This window comes from Gopherus evgoodei, chromosome 3, assembly GCF_007399415.2.
Source record: "Gopherus evgoodei ecotype Sinaloan lineage chromosome 3, rGopEvg1_v1.p, whole genome shotgun sequence".
NCBI lineage: Eukaryota > Metazoa > Chordata > Testudines > Testudinidae > Gopherus > Gopherus evgoodei.
The window spans coordinates 78,399,080-78,421,526 of record NC_044324.1 but is presented as its reverse complement, the minus strand read 5'-3'; the positions used below and the strand labels follow the sequence as shown (position 1 = coordinate 78,421,526).

Genomic DNA, 22,447 nt, shown 5'->3' with positions numbered 1-22,447 from the left:
CCCTGCCTGTAAAAAGCTACATTATTGACTCCAGCCAGTTGGCCATGCTGCCCTGTGGAGAAGGGTGACATTATTGACTCCAGTCACTAGGCAGTACTACCACATTTTATAGTAAGGGTCCTCAGCAAAGGACCTAACCGGCTGCAATATCATCTTTGCCCTTTCTTTTGACCACACATGACCCGGCAACCCGTGACAGGGTGTACCTACCCCGCGGCAAGTTCATTTTGCATTTTTATCAAATTTTGAATGATTGGTTTAGAATGTGGTTCTCATCTAAAGGATCATTGCCCTTCCTCTCTTTAGATAAATGGAAGGGAGGGTTTCAAACTTCCTTGTTGTAATGTGGACTTGTGATAGGGAAAAGGTTGAGAACCACTGGATTGGAGGCAAATTGGACTAATACTCAAAATTAACTCTTGAAATTGCGTGAACACTTATTTCTGTGGAATAGAATGTTTTTGTTTTTTCTCAGTCTTCTTTACGTGTTCAATGGGAATTTTAAATAACATTTTCTTAAATCATATATGGAATTTGTTCTCGCATCATATGTTACTTATCAATTGGAATAAGTTGACGTAGCCATCAATAACATCTCAGTGCAATTAATTATTTTCTGTGTCAGCAGTTTACATGGCATACAGATAGCATTATGAAGAGCTTGAAATAGAAAACTCATTTTTCTAATATTTTAACTTTAAATATCATTTGCAGTGTTGGACCATTAACTTCTGACGGTTGGTTATAGGGAATACAGATTACACTACACCTTTCATTTCTGCTGTGTGAACCAAGACATGAAATTGGAGTTATTTGTTAAGATGGCGTTTGTTTTCATCTCCTTAGCTTAGTTATTCTGGTCTGAGATATCTTCTTCCTCGTAAGAGATTTAATTAGCAGTGTCCTCAATGTCTTCTGTTGTAATTTCATCTTTAGAGGGTAATAGAAAGAGGTTCCTTGTCTAGAATTCTAGACAGATGGTGTCAAAGAGAAAACAGATCACTGTTCTAGAAATGGACAGAGGAATGAATGCCTGTATACTGAGGTAGTCATGTTTGAGGAGGGAAGTTCAAATATCTTTTGTTTCTATTCACTAGTCTATTAAGAAGCAGTGCAAAATGTACTGTATGAGAAGAATGAAACATCAAAGTAGTCAAATGTGTTTAGTTGGGGAAGACGAAGAGAACTATTCTAACAGCAGAAAAGAAAGGATATGAACGAGACAAACGCATAATTCTTTAGTGAAAATTTTTACATGAAGTAGTTTCAAATGTCAGAAAGAGGAAACCAATAAAGATCTGGTCAGGCAGTTCTACTCCTGTTGGATTGAGCAGTAAATGATTGGCATAGGACTCCCATCAGAGTTGAAAAAGTTTCATCACATGAGGGTGATAAGATTGATAATGCGGTTTAATCCAATCTTCAGAAAAGAAGCAAAAGTTCTGTGCTTCCTATATGATCAGCTAATTCTTAATTTTTCAAATATAAAGTAAATAGAAAAATCTGCTGTTTCTGAACTTCTAATAGTAATAGAAATCAGAGACAGAAAAGACCCATTAGGTCAACTCCTTCAAATGCATGCTTGTTTGCGACTCTAAATTCTTGAGTTTAGTTTGGTGTACTTGAGCAATGGGCCTGCACTGCTTCCCTTCCCGTGCTGCCAGCATACTTTTCTGGTCATCACATGATTCAAATGTATGTTGCTGATCCGAAACTTTTCCTAACACACTCATATTTCTTTACTCAGTTCCATTCCATTCTTAGGATTACTGGTTTTTCCTCCTTCTTAGTGTTAATTTTTAAGTAAACTTTGGTTGAGTTTTTAGGCATAAAAATCAAATTTTGAGAATTCATAATATTCTGTGTAACTGTCTTGAAGCCTGGGAATCAGGTCCTTCTAAGGAAACACCAGAGTAACTGGGGAGATGGGAGGTTGTATGTACATAGAAAAGGACAGAAACAGTGATGGCTGGGAAAGCTGCGTGATCTCAAATCCCAACGCCTTGCTTTCATTGTCAGCATGCTTCTACTATTGCCATATGGATGTAAAAAATCATAAGACCTTTGACTTTGACTTTTTGATGCCAGTAGTCATTGCATGCCCCATTGCAACAAACTGAGTGTAAGTCAAGAAAATTTAACTTTCAGCCTCGGTAGATCAGGAATACAAAGTGCTAGTTTTAATGGCAATCTGTGTGAAATTTCCTAGCTAAATTAGATAAAGATGGATTGGAAACTTGATTTTTTGGAACACGATGTTGCAAGTCTGGAGTAATCTTGCTACCACCAAGGAAATAAAGTGTAAAGACCTTGCCTTAGTAGGCTGCTCTGCAGAGAGAAAAATGGATTACAGGAACTGAAATCCATTGTGGTCTGAAGCAAGTTATGAGATAAGCAAGGATTAGTAAAACAGACAGGAAGAAAGCCTCACTTGTATCTGTCTGTTAATTATTGGGACATTTCTGTTTTGCAGAGAACACCTTCTTAATATCCTTAATTTCCTATGTATGAAGAAAATGCATCTTTCAATCAGGTTGAGAAAGAAAGGTCTCTGACCTGGTTTGATACGTGTCTGTAATGAGGGGGGCGGCTCAACTTATTCCCCTTTTCTGATCATTAGTAACAATTTTGCTTTTGGTGTGGAGGGAGGAGGTAAAGTACACACTTGAAAACTGTGTATATTTTTTAATCCCATATTTTGGAATTTACCATTCACTTTGCTTCTGTTATAGAAGAAAAAAACAGCTGATCATAATCTGATCATATAGACCCCAAAGAAAAACTCTACTGATACTTTAACTTCTCTGAATATGGTTAAGAAATATGGAAATTGATCTAAATACTATTAACTTGGATGAGTTTTTCTGCTTTACTGGAACATGCAGAATAAAAATAACCAGAATAATGGGCATGGCACTAATAAATTAATGGTGTGACCCCTGTCACTTTTAATAAATTAAAAAAAGAAATGCAAAACAAATTTTGAGCAAGATATTAAAGTCCCCTTTCTTGACAGAACTATTATAATGGCAAGAGATGGTTTTTCCTTCCGATCTGATTTATCTAAACCACTAGATGGAGCTTGTAACATAGGAAAAAGGGAAAATTAGAAGCAATTGCTTTTTTGCTCTCCCTCCTCCATGAGAAATATTCTATAAAATAAAGGCTGAAAAAACAATTTATTAAATTTAAACATTGGTTTCTGTTTAAACTGAAAAGACAAGTAGTTCAAAGTGATTGTCTTTATTGAATGGATTTGTTTTTTTAGGGATTTCTTTCAAAATTAAAAGTAAATAACCACTAACATGTTAATAGCCATTTTGAAATAAAACTGAGAGGATCTCTGGATATAATTTTTAAGTTTTAAAGCAGGGTAACTTTGACATGATTTTTATGCTTAACAGTATGATATGACTGTAACCCCAAATTATTTCTCTAAATTCACAATCACTGCATTGATTGCTGCTTTTATAAATGACAGTGTAAAGAGTCCTGTGGCACCTTATAGACTGTTAATCTATAAGGTGCCACAGGACTCTTTGCTGCTTTTACAGATCCAGACTAACACGGCTACCCCTCTGATACTGTCTTTTATGGCTCCTACAAATGCTGATCAGAAAGTGATCAGGTACTTTCTGGTATTAATCATATTTCAGCACTAATAAAAAATAGTACTGCTGAGGTTTTTGTATTGTGACAAATTGAAGATTCAGAAAATTACTTGTAAGAATTAGCACACAGAATTTAAATATCATCTGGGCTTTATATATAATCTCTAGAGGATCTGGGTTTCCTCAATTAGAATGGGGGCATCTCCTTAATGGTGGTAATTTAAGTGGAATGAGCCAAAAATATCACTTGTTGGCATTGTTTGTAATAAAAACAGCTGCATGTTGTTCATTTTAAAAATGATTTGTCTCCATACATTTAGTGTTTGTTTTGTTTTCCAGGTGTTCATTGTACACATGGGTTCAATCGAACTGGTTTTCTTATCTGTGCCTTTTTGGTTGAGAAGTTGGATTGGAGGTAATTTTGCAAATTTAATTAACGTTGAGTACGGGGAAGGAGTATAATTGGTAGTGTTTTCTCCAATGTGTTTCACAATTGTCATTGCTCCATTGGCGGTCCGATTGTTCTAAGAGTTTTATCTTTAAATGACTATATTTTTTTCACTGTTGATTCTAGGAATGATGATTTTTTTTTCCTTCATATCTGACACAGTGCACTAAGCATGTCTGTATTTTCAATAGATGATGGTAACTGGAAGGTCTTAGGGTTGAGCAGGTGACATACATTAACATTATTCTTGTCAAACTCTTTTGACAGTTGACTCTATTTCAGTTAAGCTTTCAGCTATATTGTCAAGTCTGTAGACCAACAATTAGCCCTACCAGCTGTTTTTAAGTTTTCATGAGTATGGATATAGGTTGCTTTCTCTCTTTCCTCTGCAAAGTATTGAAATAGACTGATGTGTATGCTTTTGATTGATAGCATTATTTTAGATCTTTTGTTCTTGGCATATTCAAAAGAATGGTATTAGATAGTCAAAGTAGCAGGAAAGTGACATGTATGCGTACATCTGAAAGAAAACCCAAAACACTGCATTTGTTACAGGATTTTTCCAACAACAACTGTATTGGTGGTGTAACCTGCCTTTTGAGAATTTTTCCATAATCAGGGTGCATATTTTGAAATAAGGGTGGGAGAAACTAACCCTTCCCGCCACCTCCCCCCGCCCAGTGGCGTTCCACTTTAAATATCAGTACTTCAGGAAAAATGTCTAAAAGTCTTGCCATGCTAGAAGTTGACTTTTATTCAATGATATAATTTAAACTAGGGCCATCAAGCGATTAAAAAGATTAATCACATGATTAAACAATAATAGAATACCATTTATTTAAATATTTGAGTGTTTTCTACATTTTCAAATATATTGATTTTAATTACATCACAATAATTGTACAGTGCTCAGTTTTTATTTATTTATTTTTTATTACAAGTATTTGCACAGTAAAAACAAAAGAAATAGTATTGTCCAATTCACCTAATACAAGTGTTGTAGTGCAATCTGTTTATCATGAAAGTTGAACTTACAAATGTAGAATTATGTGCAAAAAAAACTGCATTCAAAAATAAGTGTAAAACTTCAGAGCCTACAAGTCCACCCAGTCCTACTTCTTGTTCAGCCAATCACTCAGGCAAGTTTGTTTACATTTGCAGAAGATAATGCTGCCCGCTTCTTGTTTACAGTGTCACCTGAATGTGAGAATAGGCATTCTCATAGCACTGTTGTAGCCGGCATCACAAGATATTACGTGCCAGATGCACTAAGTAGTGCAGCCTGATGCATGTTCATTTTCGTCCTCTGAGTCAGATGCCACCAGCAGAAGGTTGATTTTCTGTTTTGGTGGTTTGCGTTCTGTAGTTTCTGCATCAGAGTGTTGCTCTTTTAAGACTTCTGAAAGCATGCTCTACACTTCGTCCCTCTCAGATTTCAGAAGGCACTTCAGATTTTTTAACTTTGGGTCGAGTGCTGTAGCTATCTTTAGAAATCTCACACTGGCTCTTCCTTTGCGTTTTGTTAAATGTGCAGTGAATGTGTTCTTAAAATGGATAATGTGCTGGGTCATCGTCCGAGTCTGCTATAACATGAAATATATGGCAGAATGTGGGCAAAACAGAACAGGGGATGTACAATTCTCCACCAAGGAGTTAACTCTCAAATTTAAGTAACCCATTAGTTTTTTTTAATGAGTGTCATCAGCATGGAAACATATCCTCTGGAATGGTGGCCGAAGCATGAAGAGGCCTACGAATATTTAGCATATCTGGCATGTAAATATCTTGCGATGCCGGCTACAACAGTGCTGTGAGAATGCCTATTCTCACTTTCAGGTGACACTGTAAACAAGAAGCGGGCAGCATTATCTTCTGCAAATGTAAACAAATTTGTTTGTCTGAGTGATTGGCTGAACAAGAAGTAGGACTGAGTGGACTTGTAGGCTCTGAAGTTTTACATTGTGTTGTTTTTGAGTGCAGGCGTGTAACAAAAAAAGTATATTTGTAAGATGTACTTTCACAACAAAGAGATGGCAGTACAGTACTTGTATGAAGTGAATTAAAAAATACTATTTTTATCATTTTTATAGTGCAACTATTTGTAATAAAAATAGTATACACTTTGATTTCAATTACAACACAGAGTACTATATGAAAATATAGAAAAACATCCAAAATATTTAATAAATTTCAATTGGTATTCTATTGTGTGAGTGCGATTAAAACTGCGATTAATTGTGATTTATTTTTTTGAGTTAATTGCATGAGTTAACTGCAATTAATCAACAGCCCTAATTTAAACACAAGATTTTCTCCTATCCACCTAGTCCTGATGCAGAGTCTGTGTCTCTAGAGTCTGGTCTACACTAAAAAGTTGGGTCGACCCAGCTATGTTGTTGTCATGAGTGTCATAGTTAAGCCGACTCACAGGTGTAGACAGCGCTACGTTGATGAAAGAGTTCTTCCGTTGACCTAGCTATAACCTCTGAGGGACGTGGATTATGTATACTGACGGGAGAACCTCTCCACTTGGCATAGGTAGTATCTACACTGAAGCGCCGCAGCTATGTCATTGTAGTATTTCAAGTGTAAACAAACCCTAGGATCTTGGCAATATCTCCCTTTCCACTATTCTATTTGAAGAACCATTTCCAGCATTGGATGGAAAATGGATGGATCCATGCTGCTGCCTTTGTTGTTTGTTTGTTTATGAATGAGCATAAAGCTTATCTTGAGGCTGGGTTATGGACAGGATGACTGCCTTTGAGGGAAGAATCAATTTTTTTGTACGGTACACACGCAGTGAGAGAAGATTTATTATCATGGGGCCTTTGAGCGCCAATGGGCCAAGGAATCTAGAAGCTCAGATGAACCCGGGAAGTGGATATAAAACCGAACATCTTACTAATAGGGTGCTAGTGAGTCCTATGCCTGTTAGACTGGATACTTTCACTTCCTTTAAATGCTTTAAAAAGTCAGCAGGTAATAATTTTAACCACAATAGGTCTTTATTTTGTTTTTTCCCCTGGAAACAAATAGAGATTCTGAGTTAAGTCTATTTGAAATAGTACCTCCTATTCAGCCTTATTTAATACTTTCTTGCTTCTGCATGAAAAGCCTTAAATTGATTGACCAAGCCTTGGTGGGTTTTTTTTTTTGGTTGTTTTGTTTTGGCAAATGGTTAATCGTGTTAATTAAACTTGTTCACCTCGGTCAGCTTTTGTGAAACAGTACCAACGTTCTCAAATGTAGCAGATAAAATACAGCTACAAACAAAAAACAGCAACATTAAAAGAATTGCCTTAAATTTACAATTACAGTAAGGGTCTGCACCATATTAAGAAAAATTGTTTGCTGCATTGTCATTTCAAGTAAAGTGGCATTGCTATTCACTGATGAAACAATGAGGTTTTCCCGGTTGAAAATCCATCCATATTTACCTCTTAAGCACATGATGTCGGATAGCAGCAGATACACTGTGAATGCTGAGATGTGTTATACAGCTAGTTTAAGGAAAGGTCATCTAGACTGACAGCCCTCGAGCTCGTCATTGGAAACCTTACGTGATGCTCTTTTTGCAACTCACTTTTCTCCAAGACAGTTTCATTTCTGGAGTATGTAAACTATCTGTCCTACCAGGCTGGTCTTCTGTACCTGAAATCGGAGCTGTTATATCAGGTTTTGTTACTATCTAGTCTTATTACTACGTATTTACAAGAGAATCAGCTGCTTGTAGTACATCAAGGGCAAACTTTTCTAGAGCAGTGGTTCCCAGACTGGGGTTTGTGAACCCTAGTTTCATGAAATGTTACAGGGGGTTCACAAAATGTTACAGTGGGTTCTCGGGGGGAATCCCTAATGGCGGACAGAGCTGTCCATAGGGATCACGGGGCCAGCAGCCCAGAGCCTTGGGGACTTCTAAGAGCTAAGCAGCTCAAAGCAAGCATATCTATCACACTGAAGAGATTTAAACTTCAAGACTCCTTATACGAAATAGAAAGGGAGGTGGATAATTTTTGCTATTTTTAAAATTAAATAGGCTTCATAGTGTTTTTAAATTATTATGAAGAACAAGTTGAAGTTTTATTGCAATGTGCATTGTTTGCCTGGACTGCTCAAGACCTTGTGTAGAAGGAACTCTTTGAGTTGGCTTCTTAAATACCTTCATGCTGTTTCACATCTGATACTCCTTGATGAAACACAGGAGCCAGAGGCGCCAGTACAGAGGGGTTGACGAGAGTCACATGCCATCCCCGCTTTGGCGCGCCCCCCGTGGATCCCTTCCCCTTGTTTCCTGGCAGCCTCCGCAGCCCTCCCCTTTTCCGGTGGCATCCCCCCAAGCCACAGGGTGCGTGGGGCGTGCCTCTGATAGGAGCCTTGTCTTACAACAGGCTTAATCAAAAGGGATACAAGCTACAAAAGTGAGATCTCGGAAGATTGTTACCATTTTCATAATGTAATAAAAATACTGTAATGATGAATAATTAATAAATAGTGTGTAATAAGCATGTCATAAAAGCAAATGTTATATTCCCAAGATCACTGCTTTTATAATTTATGCTGAGGTAAGGGAGAAAATCCCTGGAAAAATTCATTTTTAGGAGGGGGTTCACTAGACATTTTAGTGAAAAGGGTTTGCAGGTTGTTAAAGTTTGGGAACCACTGTTTTAGAGGATGATTGGAATTCTTAAGCATTTGGAATGTGGGCCCATCTCTCTTCCCTTTTCCCTCCTTCTCCCAAGTTGCCTCTTGTCTCTGGGGCATTAATTAAAGGATTTGTTAAGCAATTTAAAGACATTACCAAGATAATTCTAATTTGTCTTGTAAAAAGAACAAAATGAATTTTAGGATCTTTTTCAGATTCTTTTTCTCTCTAACTTAACTATCTAGGTTCTTTTGCCCATTGTGCCAGCTTCTGGCCACCATCCAGGCTTGCTATTCCAGATATTGATTTTTCCTCTTCTACGGAAGAAAACTAGACTTACTAGCTCTAGGGAAGGGCTTGCTTCCACTTATGCTGAGAAACCTCTAGTTTATTCTGTCTCCTGGCAGTTTCAGAAGACACTTTTCAGACAACCTACCTTCCCAGACTGTATAGCACAGAAAAACTTCTTAACCTCTTCCTCCTGAATCTAATTTTCCTCCTTTTATGCTTTCTCAGTGTTTTCTTTGTCTCTTTGCCTTGTTAGGGTATTTATTCCTGGCTTGGTAGCGTTCTTTGCTCCACAGTCTGTAGCAGCTCCCTTGGTCCCAGGCCAAGGTGTCAGAGAAGTCTGCCAAAAAGGTTTAAATGAAGTAATGCCTTCATTGTTGAACTGCTCTTATTCTATTCTATGTAGGTTCTTATTCTGTGCTCATCACCATAGTATGAATGCTTTCCATTAAGTAAGGTGAATAACATTGTTATGGTCTGTCTGAATTAGGAACTCCTCTTTATTTTGTGGACCTAGCCTCCAGTTCGTCAAAACAGTTAAGCATGTCTACATTTAAGCTTGTGCTTAAGCTTTTTGCTGAACAGGAATGGACTGTTCTGTTGTGGCTCGAAAGAGGAACTACTAAAGGCTGGTTGTAAGGACTTGGGTGCTTCTTCCCAAAGAAATGGAAAAATATTTTAACCATTTATAAAAACTAATTCTGTTTGCTTATCAGTATATTCAGCCTTTGTTCTGGACTCCTCCCAATTGACCCCCATAATTATATGCATTTTCCCCCTCCCTTTTTCTGTAATAGCTGTGAACATGTATCCTATAACCAGGAGTCCAAAAGGGAGCTATTAGCCACTGGAAGGGGCCAAAAAGTACCTGAGAGTCCATGAGAAAAACTTATATAATAATGCAGGCTCTTGCACAGGGAGCAGCAGTTACCAAGATGCTCTTAACACCATGTTTCAAATGATAATGGATTGAGTAAATCTTCAAGTGGTGTCCCTATGTGTGCTTCACTTGAGAACATGAGAATGGCCATTCTGGGTCAGACCTGTGGGCCATCTAGCCCAATGTTCTGTCTTTCGATAGTGGCCAGGGCCAGATGTTTCGGAGGGAATGAACAAAACAGGGCAATTGTTGAATGATCCATCCCCTGTCATCCAGTCCCTGCTTCTGACAGTAAGAGGTTTAGGGACATCCTGAGCATGGGGTTGCGTCCCTTATCTTTGCTAATACCATTGATGGCCATATACTTCATGAATTTATCTAATTCTTTTTTTAACCTAGTTATACTTTTGGCCTTTAACATTGCTGGCAATGAGTTCCACTGATTGGCCGTGTGAAGAACTACTTCCTTATGTTGTTTTCAAACTGCTGCCTATTCTTTCAAGATGTGCTTGCACCCAGGCACTCTTGATTAGAGATTTTTGTCAACAGTGTCCTCAGGTCATCTCCTGTGTCCTAGATATTCCCATACTCCAGTGCAACAGCATATGGGGGGGGGGAGGGAGTAGACCTGCCACTCTAGTTCCTTCTCATCTGCCTGGAGCTTGAGACGGAATGTTGCCATCTCTACTCTAGCTAGCCATGTGACTTCCTGCTTATTTCTTATTGTTTATTTGATATCTTCTTAGTAATTTTTCATTTATATTTTACCATTATTTAGCACAGCTTTGTGCTTTTGGCTGGGGGTCCACCTTCTTCTCCTCTTTCATTTACCTGATCTGGGTCTTGGTTTTTTCTTTTGGGCCTCAATCCATAGCCTCGAATAACAGGTTATGCCCAAGACCCTGGGCTTCAAACCCTACCAGACCTGTCATATGTAGATCTTTTCCCTGCAGTGATGGACAATCTAACTGCCTCCGCTGCCTGGCAGAGACTCATGTCCCCTTCATATGTTAGATCCTGAGCAGATGGAAGGGGGTAGACTCTTGATGGAGTGCTCTTTGAGACCCTTGAGGTCCAAGTCAATCCCTCCTTTTCCCCCTGTATATTGGATTTGGTTGCTCAGATTGCTTAGGCAACCATCACTGTAAGCAAAGATGCCGGAGGTCCTTTAGAACTATACAAATCCTCAAAAAAGAAAAGACCCCATTCTCCAGAATGGGATAAAAGAAGGGGAACGTCGCCCTTTTCATCTGAGTCTCAGGAAACCTCATTTCAGGACATGGGTACTAGTGGGGCTCCCATTCCCTCTGGTACTGAGACTCCAGCACTGGCTAAGAAGACCATGCTGTGTACCAAGAAATCCAACTGGTAAATAACCTAGAGCAGCCCGGTTGGCATCGGATTCAGTGTGTCTAAAGCACAAGAACTCTAAAGCAGGGGTGGGCAAACTTTTTGGGCCAAGGACCACATCCGGGTGGGGAAATTGTATGCAGGGTCGGGGCAGGGGGTTGGGGTGTGGGAGGGGGTGCGGTGTGCAGGATGGGACTCAGGGCAAGGGATTGGGGCAGAAGAGCAGTGCGGGGTGTATGAGGAGGCTCAGGGAGGGGGGTGTGGGGTGCGGCAGGGGGCTGGAGTGCAGGAGGGGTGCAGGGTATACGAATGGGCTCAGGGCAGGGAGTTGAGGTGCAGGATGGGTGCAAGGTGCAGGCAGGGGGCTTAGGGCAGGAAGTTGAGGGGTGGGGTGCAGGAGGGGTTTGGGCTCTGGCCAAGCGCCACTTACCTGAAGTGGCTCCGGGGTGGCAGTGGTGCATACTGAGGCCAGGGCAGGCTTTCTGCATGGCTGCCCTGGCCCCATGCTGTATCACTCCAGGAAGTGCTGTGGCCCCAGGGGGAGGGCGGAGGTCTCCACATGCGCTGCCCTTGCTACACCTCCAGGTACCTCCCCCAAAGCTCTGATTGGCCATGGTTCCCTGTTACCATGCAATGGGACCTGCGGGGGGTGATGCCTAGAGGCAAGGCAACGCACGGAGCCCTCTGCCCGTCCTCCCCCCCGCCTGGGGACCGCAGGGAAGTGGTGCTGTCTGCTTCTGAGAGTGGTGGGGGGCCTGTTTTTTCCATATACAGCAGTGAGCTGTCCCACATTAAACTCTTGAAGAGTCCTGAGAGGAATATCCAGCTGCTATCCACATGTCCTCCAGTACTGTCACCCCTACCAACCAAATCTCGACATTCAGTACGAAAGCAGTTATCAGACCCTCTCTGACCTCCAGTACTGACTGCCCCTCTGATGGATGTGGTTGTTGACACTTCATCAGATTCTGAGATGCCCATATGTCTCCTCAAGGCAAAATTGTCTTGCCCGTTAATACTGCCCTTTTGGCTCCAGCTTGTGTGGTGTGGCAAAATGTAGCTATGATACCTCTTACGTGTAAATGGGCTGTCAAAAATACTATCTCCCATCCAGAAGCTGAGTGTTTATTTTCTCCCACTTTTCACCCAACTCCCTGGTTGTTGAGGCAGTTAATGAATCACAACATCGAGTCCCGCTCAACATCAGCTGACGAGCTGAAACAGCTGGACCTTCTGGGCCTCAAAAGCTACTTCCCAGCTGCTTTGCAGTTTATAGCTGGTTATCAAGCCCTGATGGCAAAGCACGATTTTTACATATTTAAAGTTTTCTTTTTTTTTAATAGAACATTTGCCACAGAGGGAATAATTTCAAGCCCTCATAATGGAAGTAAGACAATCACAAAACTCTCTCTTCAGGCCTTGCTCAGTGCTGCCAACGCAGCTGCACGTTCCATCTCCATGGGAATAGTCGTGCACTGAGCTTCTTGGCTGCAGCCCTCTGGCCTCCCTTGGGAGGTACAAAACACAGTCAAGGACCTCTCCTTTGAGGGACACAGGTTGTTCAGTAGTGCCACAGATGGTTTCCTTCATTCTTTTAAAAACTCCCAGACAAGGATCTCTGGGCATCTATATACCTGTGACAAAGATAATACATTAGATTGCAGATGGCTCAATGCTCTTGTCCAGTTCATTACTAGCCCATGAGATTGGCTGAACCTCTCAGGTGGGAGCCCAGATTCACTAACAAAGGGCCATCCTCTACAGTGACTTTCCAGTCAGTGACATCCTCAAATGACCATTTTGCCCCATTGGTTGAAGGCTGTGAACAATCTCCCTCTCTCGATCCTACACTGCACCAATCCCCTCTCTATCCTTATGGGGATTGTCTCATTTCTACCTTCTTGGGGAGTTCATCACCATGGACAGATGGATCCTGGATGTGATTTCTACAGGCTATCCCATCTAGTCCAGCCGCCCCACCACCATGCTCCTCCCTATCCCTCTTTGGAGGCCATTCTCATGAGGGTCTCTTGAGACAGTAGGTGCAATCTTTTGTAACCCTAATGGTGGTAAAGCCTGTTCCACTGGACTTCATTGGGAAAGTGTTCTTTCCTGGTACTTCCCTGGTCCTCAAGAAAAAAAAAACTGTTGATGTGGATCAGGTGGACATTGTTGCTAGACCTCAGGACTTTGAACACCTTCATCCACTCTCAGCTGTTCAGAATGGTAATCGTAACAGCAATAATTCCTTCCCTGGATCTGGCTGATTGATTTGTCTTCCTCCATCTTCAGGTTGCTTATTTTCATATAGCCATGTACCCCATCCACAGATGTTTCATGGCTGGCAGGGACCACTACCAATATTGCATCCTACCCTTTGACCTCTCAACTGCCTAAAGAGTCTTTACTAAAGTCGTCTTTGCCATCGCAGCCCATCCAGCAGATGGGAATAATCATCTTTCCATACCTGGACGATTGGCTCCTGAAAGGTCGCTCATTTCTCATGGTATAGACAGCAACCAGGAAGGCTCTATCCCTGTTCTTCTCCCTGGGCTGCTGCCTCAATTCAGAAAAGTCTACACTCACACCTGCACAACACGTAGACTTCAGTAGGGTCACTCTGGACTCTACCACTGCCAGAACATACTTGACCATAACAGGTTTGCCACAATGTCCAGATTCATTTCAACAATACAACAGACCTTGCAAACCACAGCAAGGGCTTACCTGCAACTCCTGGACCACATGGATGCTGGTATGTTTGTGACACCTTTATGAAGACTACAGTCCTGGGGTCATCAAGCCTGGACAAGAATTGCTTACACCCCCAACAAGCACAGACCAAGTGAGTGTCTATACCTCAAAGGGTCCTCAATTCTGTAATTTAGTGGAAAGATCCACAAAAGACTTGTTTGGGTTTTCCATTCTCATAGCCTTCTCCCACAAGGATCATCACCGCCGACATCTCCCTGCTAGGCTGGGATGTGCACTTTCAGCTCTTCACAGCTCAAGCCAAATGGACCCACAGGAGGCAATCATCCACATCAACATATTAGAGCTCAGAGTGGTTTGTTAAGCTTGCTAGCACTACTTTTTATTATATCAGTTGTCAAGGAGGAGTAAGATCCCAGTCCTTATATGCCGAGTCAGTAAAACTATGGAATTGGTGCATAGTTCTCCACATACTGTTCTCAGTGATCTATCACCCAGGACTGCAGATCACAGTGGCAGACTCCCTCAGCAGGCATTTCTGCCCTTTCTACAAGTGGGAACTGAACAATGCCGTATTCAGAAGAATGTGTCCTACCTGGGGTATTCTGGAGATAGATTTCTTAGTGACACTATCCACTGCAAAGTGCAGACAATCTTATTTGAGGGCAGGGCACTGCTGCACCCAATGGGAGATGCCTTAGTTGTCCCGTGGCCCTGTGTATTGCTATATGCTTATACCACTACACCATTTACTCAGAGTCCTGAACAGATTGAAACAGGAGAAATTAGCCATCCTCATAGCACTGTTGTAGCTGAGGGAGATATGGTTCCCTGAATTAGTTTGTGTGTCGGAGCAATTGCCTCTCCATTTCTCCCTGATTGAAAATCTCCTAGATGGCTTATTGGTATAGAAGAAGATTGCTCTCTGGAGATACTTCTCAATAGTGGAAAACCTACCTTCAGACGGGAAAATGTTTTCAGTTTTGGGGCAGCCATCGATCTATATCTCCTCTTGATTCTTGTCTGACACAAATTCTGTTACCTGCTAAATTTAAAAACCACAGGATTATTGCTGAGTTCAGTTAAGGTTCATCCCCCTGTTGAGGGATTTTCAGTCTTCATGGACCCAACCACTGTGAGGTTTATTAAGGGACTACTCAATTTTTTTCCTTTTGTGAAAGAACCTACACAATTTAGTCCTTAATGTACTGAAGAAGCCTCCATTTGAATCTATGGGGACTTGTCTCAGGACTGTTTTCCTTATTTCAGCCAGGAAGGCAGGGGAGCTAGGAGTACCCTGATGGCTGACCAGCGTTCGAACATGACAAGATGACACTACATCCACACCTGCGCTTTCTCTGTAAAGTTTCTTCAGAGTTCCACATTAATCAGGAGATTCAGCTGTTGGCGTTTTACCCCAAGCCTTGCTCTCTGAGTGAAGAAATGAGACTACATATACTGGATATGAGAAGAGCTCTTGCTGTCTCTCTTGATAGGGCTAAGCCCTTTAGGGCTTCTCCTAGGCTCTCCATCTCTGTTGCAGAACTAAGAGAGAGACATCTGATCTCCATCTGGAGGCTGTCCAGATGGGTTGCAAGATACACCTTAATCTATTATGAAGCCTCAGGAGTTCGTCCCCTTCCTATGATGATGGCTCATACCACCAGGGCTCAATCTGCCTCTGTGACGCTACTGAAAAACGTACCTATCTCAGACATCTGCAGGTCAGCCACCTAACCTTTGAGGCACATGCTTTCCTAGTACTCATGTCTGCTTCCAGAGCTGATATGGCTTTCGGTGATGCTGTTCTGTGGTTTGTAGTGAATCTGTCTCCTTGGCACTCTTCATAATTGAGGTACTACTCAAAAATCTGCTGAAGAGGAGCACCTATCGGGACGCTACTCAAATAAGGAGAAGTTATGTGTCTTGTACAGTAACTGGAGTTCTTCAATATGTGTCCCTATGGGTTCTCCACTACCCATCCTCCTTCCCCTCTGCTTTCCAATCTTCTCACTAGATTTCATGGCTGAGAAGGACCTGAGCATTGGGGGGGGGTCCATCCCCCCCTTTCCCAGTATCCTTGCACTGGAGTAAAAGGATCTCTCGGATGCAGGTGCTGCAGCTGAAAATCTCCAATCAAGAATGCATGAGCATGCACACATCCTGAAATGGAGTACCCATAGGGGGACACATCTTGAAGAACTTCAGTTACTGTACAAGATAAATAAGTATCTCAAGAGTTTCTGAATTCTTGACAATGAAGTGATTTATTTTTTTGAATTTTTAGGGGAAACTGAAAGTCACACAGAACATTATTAATTTATTAGACATGTCTTGTTAACATCCAGAAATACACAACTCTCAATTTCTGTTTTCCAGTATTGAAGCAGCAGTGGCTACCTTTGCCCAAGCCAGACCACCAGGTATCTATAAAGGGGACTATTTAAAAGAACTATTCCGTCGTTATGGAGATGTAGATGATGCACCCCCACCCCCTGAGCTACCTGAATGGTGCTTTGATGAAGATGATGAAGAGGAGGAGGAGGATGATGATGTTAAAACAGGAGGTCAAGAATCAGAACCTGGGTCTTCAAGTTCCTCTTTTGGCAAAAGGAGAAAAGAACACCTAAAACTGGTAATGTTGTCCAAAAGCTTAACATTTTACTTTATAAATTGAATTTGGAGAACTCTTCTTCACTAAATGTTGCATAATGTGTGTCACAAATACCAGCTCTTGCAAGTGAGGAATGGATTGCACTGTTTAGAGCCAGGCATAACATGAGTTGGTGGAAAGTAAAATTTCTTAGTTCTTTGTATAATGCTTTTGATCTTACTTTCACCACGTCTCCTATTCCAGTACTAGTTGTTTTCTGAGCAGAGATTCAGTTATATTAAATTGTAACAAGATTGCTTGATGAGTTTCCTGATGTGAACAAATGCTCTGTTGAGACTGGGTGGAGACGAATACATTCCTTTTAATTGTGACTAAAGTCTTCCAGAGGTGCAAGCCAAGCCTTGCTAATAGGTGTATATAACTTTTATTGATCTTTTCAATCCAGCCATGCAGTTGAAATTGAAACTTTTGTTTTTGAACTAGTGTTTAATTTTCACATACATTCCGTGGAGAGGTTCTTAGAATTTTTGGCAAACAGTAATGTGAACTGAAAAAGAAAACAACAAAAAACAAATTAAATTTAAAAGCTGTGAGAAATTGTCTAAATAGACTAAAGCAGTTACAGTAATTATAGTTATATATGTTTGATCAATTACTGTGACTAGTTCAGATCTGTGAGATAGGCATACATAATTATTAATGTACTACTTATTATATCTGTAAAAACATGATATAGAAAATAACACTCCTACTTAAAGTGGAAGACATATGGTTTTGTTGTGCTAAAGACTAAGGGTGTGAAGACTAGGTTGCTGTCACCACAGTCAAATGGCATCCTTTCTCACTCAAATATAGGACTAATCTGATCTGTTGAACAAAGATCATGATAGAAGATACTGACTTTTCCTCCTTTCAGAGCTGGAAATGCTAAATTATACAAATAAGCATATTAATAACTAAAACACAATTAAGACTTAGAAAATTTCAGAGGGAGGAATCATTTGATTAATATGCATATTCGTATAATTCAGTTTTACAGCTTGGGATGCACTCACTTTGGCATGAAGAGGAAGAGCCCAGGAATTCTATCCCATGATGCTTGGTTGATTGATTGGACTTTTCCCGTAGCTGATCAGAAAAGGATTCAATCTATTTATGGGTGACTTGTAGATAGGGGGCCAAAAGAGAGTGGTTATCAGGTAAACACTTTTTGCTTATATATCTAGTATTTTTTCTTCGTGTTGGGCATTATATAAGGTGCTAATGTTTAAAATAGAGTTGCAATTAATGTCTCATGCCATGATGTAAACATTCTACAATGTATCATGTTTGAATAGGGAGTTATGCCAAAGCATAAGACACAACTGGAAAAACCCAGATGCAACTTAGAATATAATACTGTGCATGGGCTCCTTTTACATCACCTCCTTTTACATCAGTTACAGGAAGCCTGTTTGTTGCTGGTCTCTGTGATGTTATAGGAAGAACTGAAGAAGTAGGTTTTGACTCAGTGAGTGCTGCACTTCAGCAGTTGAGCATTCACAGAAACGTGACAGCATTGCAGAAGTGTCAGTGACAGACATTTGAAATCTGATTTCAGCAAGAAGCATCGTTGGGTATTTTGTAGATAGTACAAAAATTATACTCCCAAACCATTTTTATAGTCTGAGTTTGTTACATCAGATTGATGAGTGTTAAGTCAAATAGAAGCCTCATCCGTGAATTCTCAAATTACATAGGCATACTGCAGCTGATCTTAATGCTCACATGTACAATGCAATGGGACATACTACATGGTATACCTAAAGATTAAAAAAGTGAGTATAATTGGTTGAATGTCCTTTTCCTAAAATTTTGTTGCAGGCACCTGCATCTATGACTGTATGTTTGGCAGAATAAACTGTCCCCCTCCACACTTAAAAAGTTTATCTGAAGCATGCTCTGCTTCATGAGCAGTTCTAGAAAAGAAAATTACTTTTTTCATAAGCCACCCAGATCCTTTATTATTTGCTAAGGAATATGATCTATTGCATTTTATGTCGGGGACACATGATATAAAAGAAATGTCATAGGATATGGCAGATGGTACAGGATTCTTCCAAGGTGGAATTCTGAGCCCTACTAGGGGTCCTATCAAGGTAGCCAGTCAGTGGCACGGACAGCTGCAGTGGCACAGGAGCCAGCAAACAGAGCTGTAAACAGGGGAGTGTGAGTGTTCTGTTGGAGGAGAAGGTATTTGTAGCTATTTGTATTTGTATGTGTAGAGGCTGGTAGGGGCAGGGTGCTGGGAGAGAAGCTGAGCCCTCATTAGGGGTGGGGCTTCTCTGACTAGGCGTCCTAACAAGGTAGCCAGCCAGTCAGGCAGTGGCACAGGAGCCAGCAAACAGAGCTGTAAACGGGAGTTTGAGTGGGAGTTTGCAGGGAGAGTTTGGGGGGAAGACTAAGAGAGGCAGGCAGAGGAATAGACAGTCTAGTGAAGGGAGTGTGTGGTGTTCTGGCAGTGTTTTGGTGCTTGTTGGGGATTTGTTATGCTGTGGGTGGTGGTGTTTTGGTTTGGTTTGTGTTTCCCGGACTAACAGGATTTAGGTGGGAGAGCTATGATAGATACAGAGGCAGCAGTGGTAGTGACCTAAGCTGTGGAAGACACAATGAAGATGACTGGATGTAGAAGCTGTGGCATGTATATGATCCTGAATGGGGTACATGAAAAGAGTTTTATCTGCATGACGTGCCGCCTGATAGAGCTGATGGAAGAAAAGATCTGAGGACTGGAGATGCAGGTAGAAACTCCGGTTTAGTTTAGAAGGGGGTTTGAGCAGATGATGGAGCAAAGACACAAGGAGGCTGAAGAGAAAAGCTCAGACTTGCAAATGGAAGCAGAACCAAAGAACTCTAAGGGGAGACTGCTGGATGAGGAAAGTGGACAGTGGAAGCACGTGACTAAGAGAACCAGGCAGAGGAAAAGACGGGCTAGTGAAGGAGAAGCAGAGCTCAGGAACAGGTTTGCGGAGTTGGAAAATGAAGAAGGGGCACAGCAGATGGTCACTGAAGGTGAGAGGGCAAGGAAGAAGAGAAGAGCAGCTAATCCTGTAGGAAGAGGGGAAGAGTTAATGGCGATAACACCAAATATGAGCCCCAGAAGGATACATTAGGTTGCAGAGGATTGCAAGGGAGAATAGGAATCGAGAGGACTTGCAGCCAGAGGGAACAGGGGATAGACTGGAAAATCACACCATCACCAGGAAAAGGCAGGTCTATGTGACTGGGGACTCCTTACTGAGAAGAATAGACAGGCCTGTAACCAGAGCTGATCCAGAGAACAGAATAGTATGCTGTCTGCCGGGTGCTAAGATACAGGTTGTGGACCTGAGGCTGAAGAGGATCCTAACGGGAGCGGGAAAGAATCCGCTGATTGTCCTTCATGTGGGAACAAATGATGCGATTAGATTCTCGCTGGAACATATCAAGGGAGACAATGCCAGACCAGGGAGGACTTTTAAGGAAATCGAGGCTCAGGTGATCTTCAGTGGGATTCTGCCTGTTCCTAGAGAAGGGCAACAAAGGTGTGACAAGTTTATGATGATCAACAGTTAGTGGTACTATAAGGAGGGCTCTGAGATGTATGGCCACTGGGAGGCATTCATGGGCAGAGGACTGTTCTCTCAGGATGGACTTCACCTGAGTAAGAAGGGAAATAGATTTCTAGGATGGAGGCTGGCACAACTGATTAAGAGAGTTTTAAACTAGGAATTTGGGGGAGAGGGTTGGGAGATGTCCAGGTAATCTCTACGCTGGATTTTAACATTGAGAGGGAAGAAAACGAAGTAAGAAAGTATACAGCCCTGGATAAGGGAGTAGACATATGAGGAAGGGTAGTGTAGATACCAGTCTAATAGGTGATACTGGTGGCAGAATGTCTGTGCCTAAACAGGTAAAGAATGTGAGCGAAGCCAAAGAGCAAAAATTAAGATGTTTGTACACCAATGCGAGGAGCGTAGGTAACAAAATGGAGGAACTAGAGTTACTGGTGCAGGAAGTGAAGCCAGATATTATATGGATTACAGAAACATGGTGGAATAGTAGTCATGACTGGAGTATTGAAGGGTGTGTGCTGTTTAGGAAAGACAGAAATAAAGGCGAAGGTGGTCAACTAGCATTGTATATCACTGATGAAATAGATGGTAAAGAAATAAGTGATGGAATGGATAAGACAGAGTCTATCTGGGCAAAAATCACATCGGGGAAGAAAGCTACTAGTGCCTCCCCTGGGATAGCACTGAGCCTGTAGGGCAGGGCCGCCCAGAGGATTCAGGGGACCTGGGGTCTTCGGCGGTGGGTCCTGGAGCAGAAGGACCCCCCACTGCTGAATTGCTGCCGAAGACTTGGAGCGGAAGAAGCTCTGGGGGCCTGGGCCCCGTGAGAGTTTTCTGGGGGCCCTGGAGCGAGTGAAGGACCCTGCCCCAGGGGCCCCAAAAAACTCTCATGGGGCCCGAGCCCTCGGAAAACTCATGCCAAACCAACCTGATCTCCTTCTTTGAAAAGGTAACAGATCTTTTAGACAACGGAAACACACTGGATCTAATTTACCTCTATTTCAGTGAGGCATTTGATATGGTTCCGCATGGGGAATTATTAGCTAAATTGGAGAAGATGGGGATCAGTATGAAAATTGAAAGGTGGATAAGGAACTGGTAAAAGAGGAAACGACAATGAATCATACTGAAAGGTGAACTGTCAGGCTAGAGGAAGGTTACTAGTGGAGTTCCTCAGGGAATGGTTTTGGGGCCAGTCTTATTTAATCTTTTTATTACTGACTTTGGCACAAAAAGTGGGAATGTGCCAATAAAGTTTGTGGGTGACATAAAGCTGGTAGGTATTGCCAATACAGAGGAGGACTGGAATATCCTACAGGAAGATCTGAATGACTTTGTAAACTGGAGTAATAGTAATAGGATGAAATTTAATAGTGAAAAGTGCAAGGTCATGCATTTAGGGATTAAAAAAAAATAATTTTTGTTATAAGCTGGGGATGCATCAGTTGGAAGTAACAGAGGAGGAGAAGGACCTTGGAGTATTGTTTGATCACAGGATGACTATGAGCTGCTAATGTGATATGGCCATGAAAAAAGCTAATGTGGTCTTGGGATGCATCAGGTGAGGTATTTCCAGTAGAGATAATGCGGTATTAGTACCATTATACAAGGCACTGGTGAGATCTCATCTGGAATATTGTGTGCCGTTCTGGTCTCCCATGTTTAAAAAGGATGAATTTAAACTGGAACAGGTACAGAGAAGGGCTACTAAGGATGATCCGAGGAATGGAAAACCTGCCTTATGAAAGGAGACTCAAAGAACTCGGCTTGTTTAGCTTAACCAAAAGAAGGCTGAGGGGAGATATTATTGGTCTCTATAAATATATCAGAGGGATAAATACCAGGGAGGGAGAGGAATTATTTAAGCTCAGTATCAATGTGGACACAAGAACAAATGGATATAAGCTGGCCATCAGGAAGTTTAGACTTGAAATTAGGTGAAAGTTTCTAACCATCCGAGGAGTGAAGTTCTGGAGGCTTCCAAGGGGAGCAGTGGAGGTAAAAGACATATCTGGCTTCAAGACTAAGCTTGATAAATTTATGGAGGGGATGCTATGATGGGATAGCCTAATTTTGGCAATTAATTGATCTTTAACTATTAGTGGTAAATATGCCCGGTGGCCTGTGATGGGATGTCATATGGAGTGGGATCTGAATTACTGTAGAGAATTCTTTCCTGGGTGTCTGGCTGGTGAGTCTTGCCCACATGCTCAGGGTTTAGCTGATCACCATATTTGGAGTCGAGAAGGAATTTTCCTCCAAGGAAGATTGGCAGAGGCCTGGGGGTTTTTCGCCTTCTGCAGTGT

The 22,447-nt window shown here is 41.6% G+C and overlaps 1 protein-coding gene across 6 annotated transcripts in view; it reads left to right on the top strand.

Moving 5' to 3' along the window:
* The window catches only part of RNGTT (RNA guanylyltransferase and 5'-phosphatase), a 425,454-nt gene that overhangs the window by 32,678 nt on the left and 370,329 nt on the right, over window positions 1–22,447 (top strand). For all 6 annotated transcript variants that reach the window (XM_030555911.1, XM_030555913.1, XM_030555914.1 and 3 more), the window contains exons 5-6: window positions 3,951–4,026; window positions 16,314–16,569. In XM_030555911.1, coding sequence (XP_030411771.1) covers window positions 3,951–4,026; window positions 16,314–16,569 — 332 coding nt within the window. The remainder of the gene's footprint in view (window positions 1–3,950; window positions 4,027–16,313; window positions 16,570–22,447) is intronic.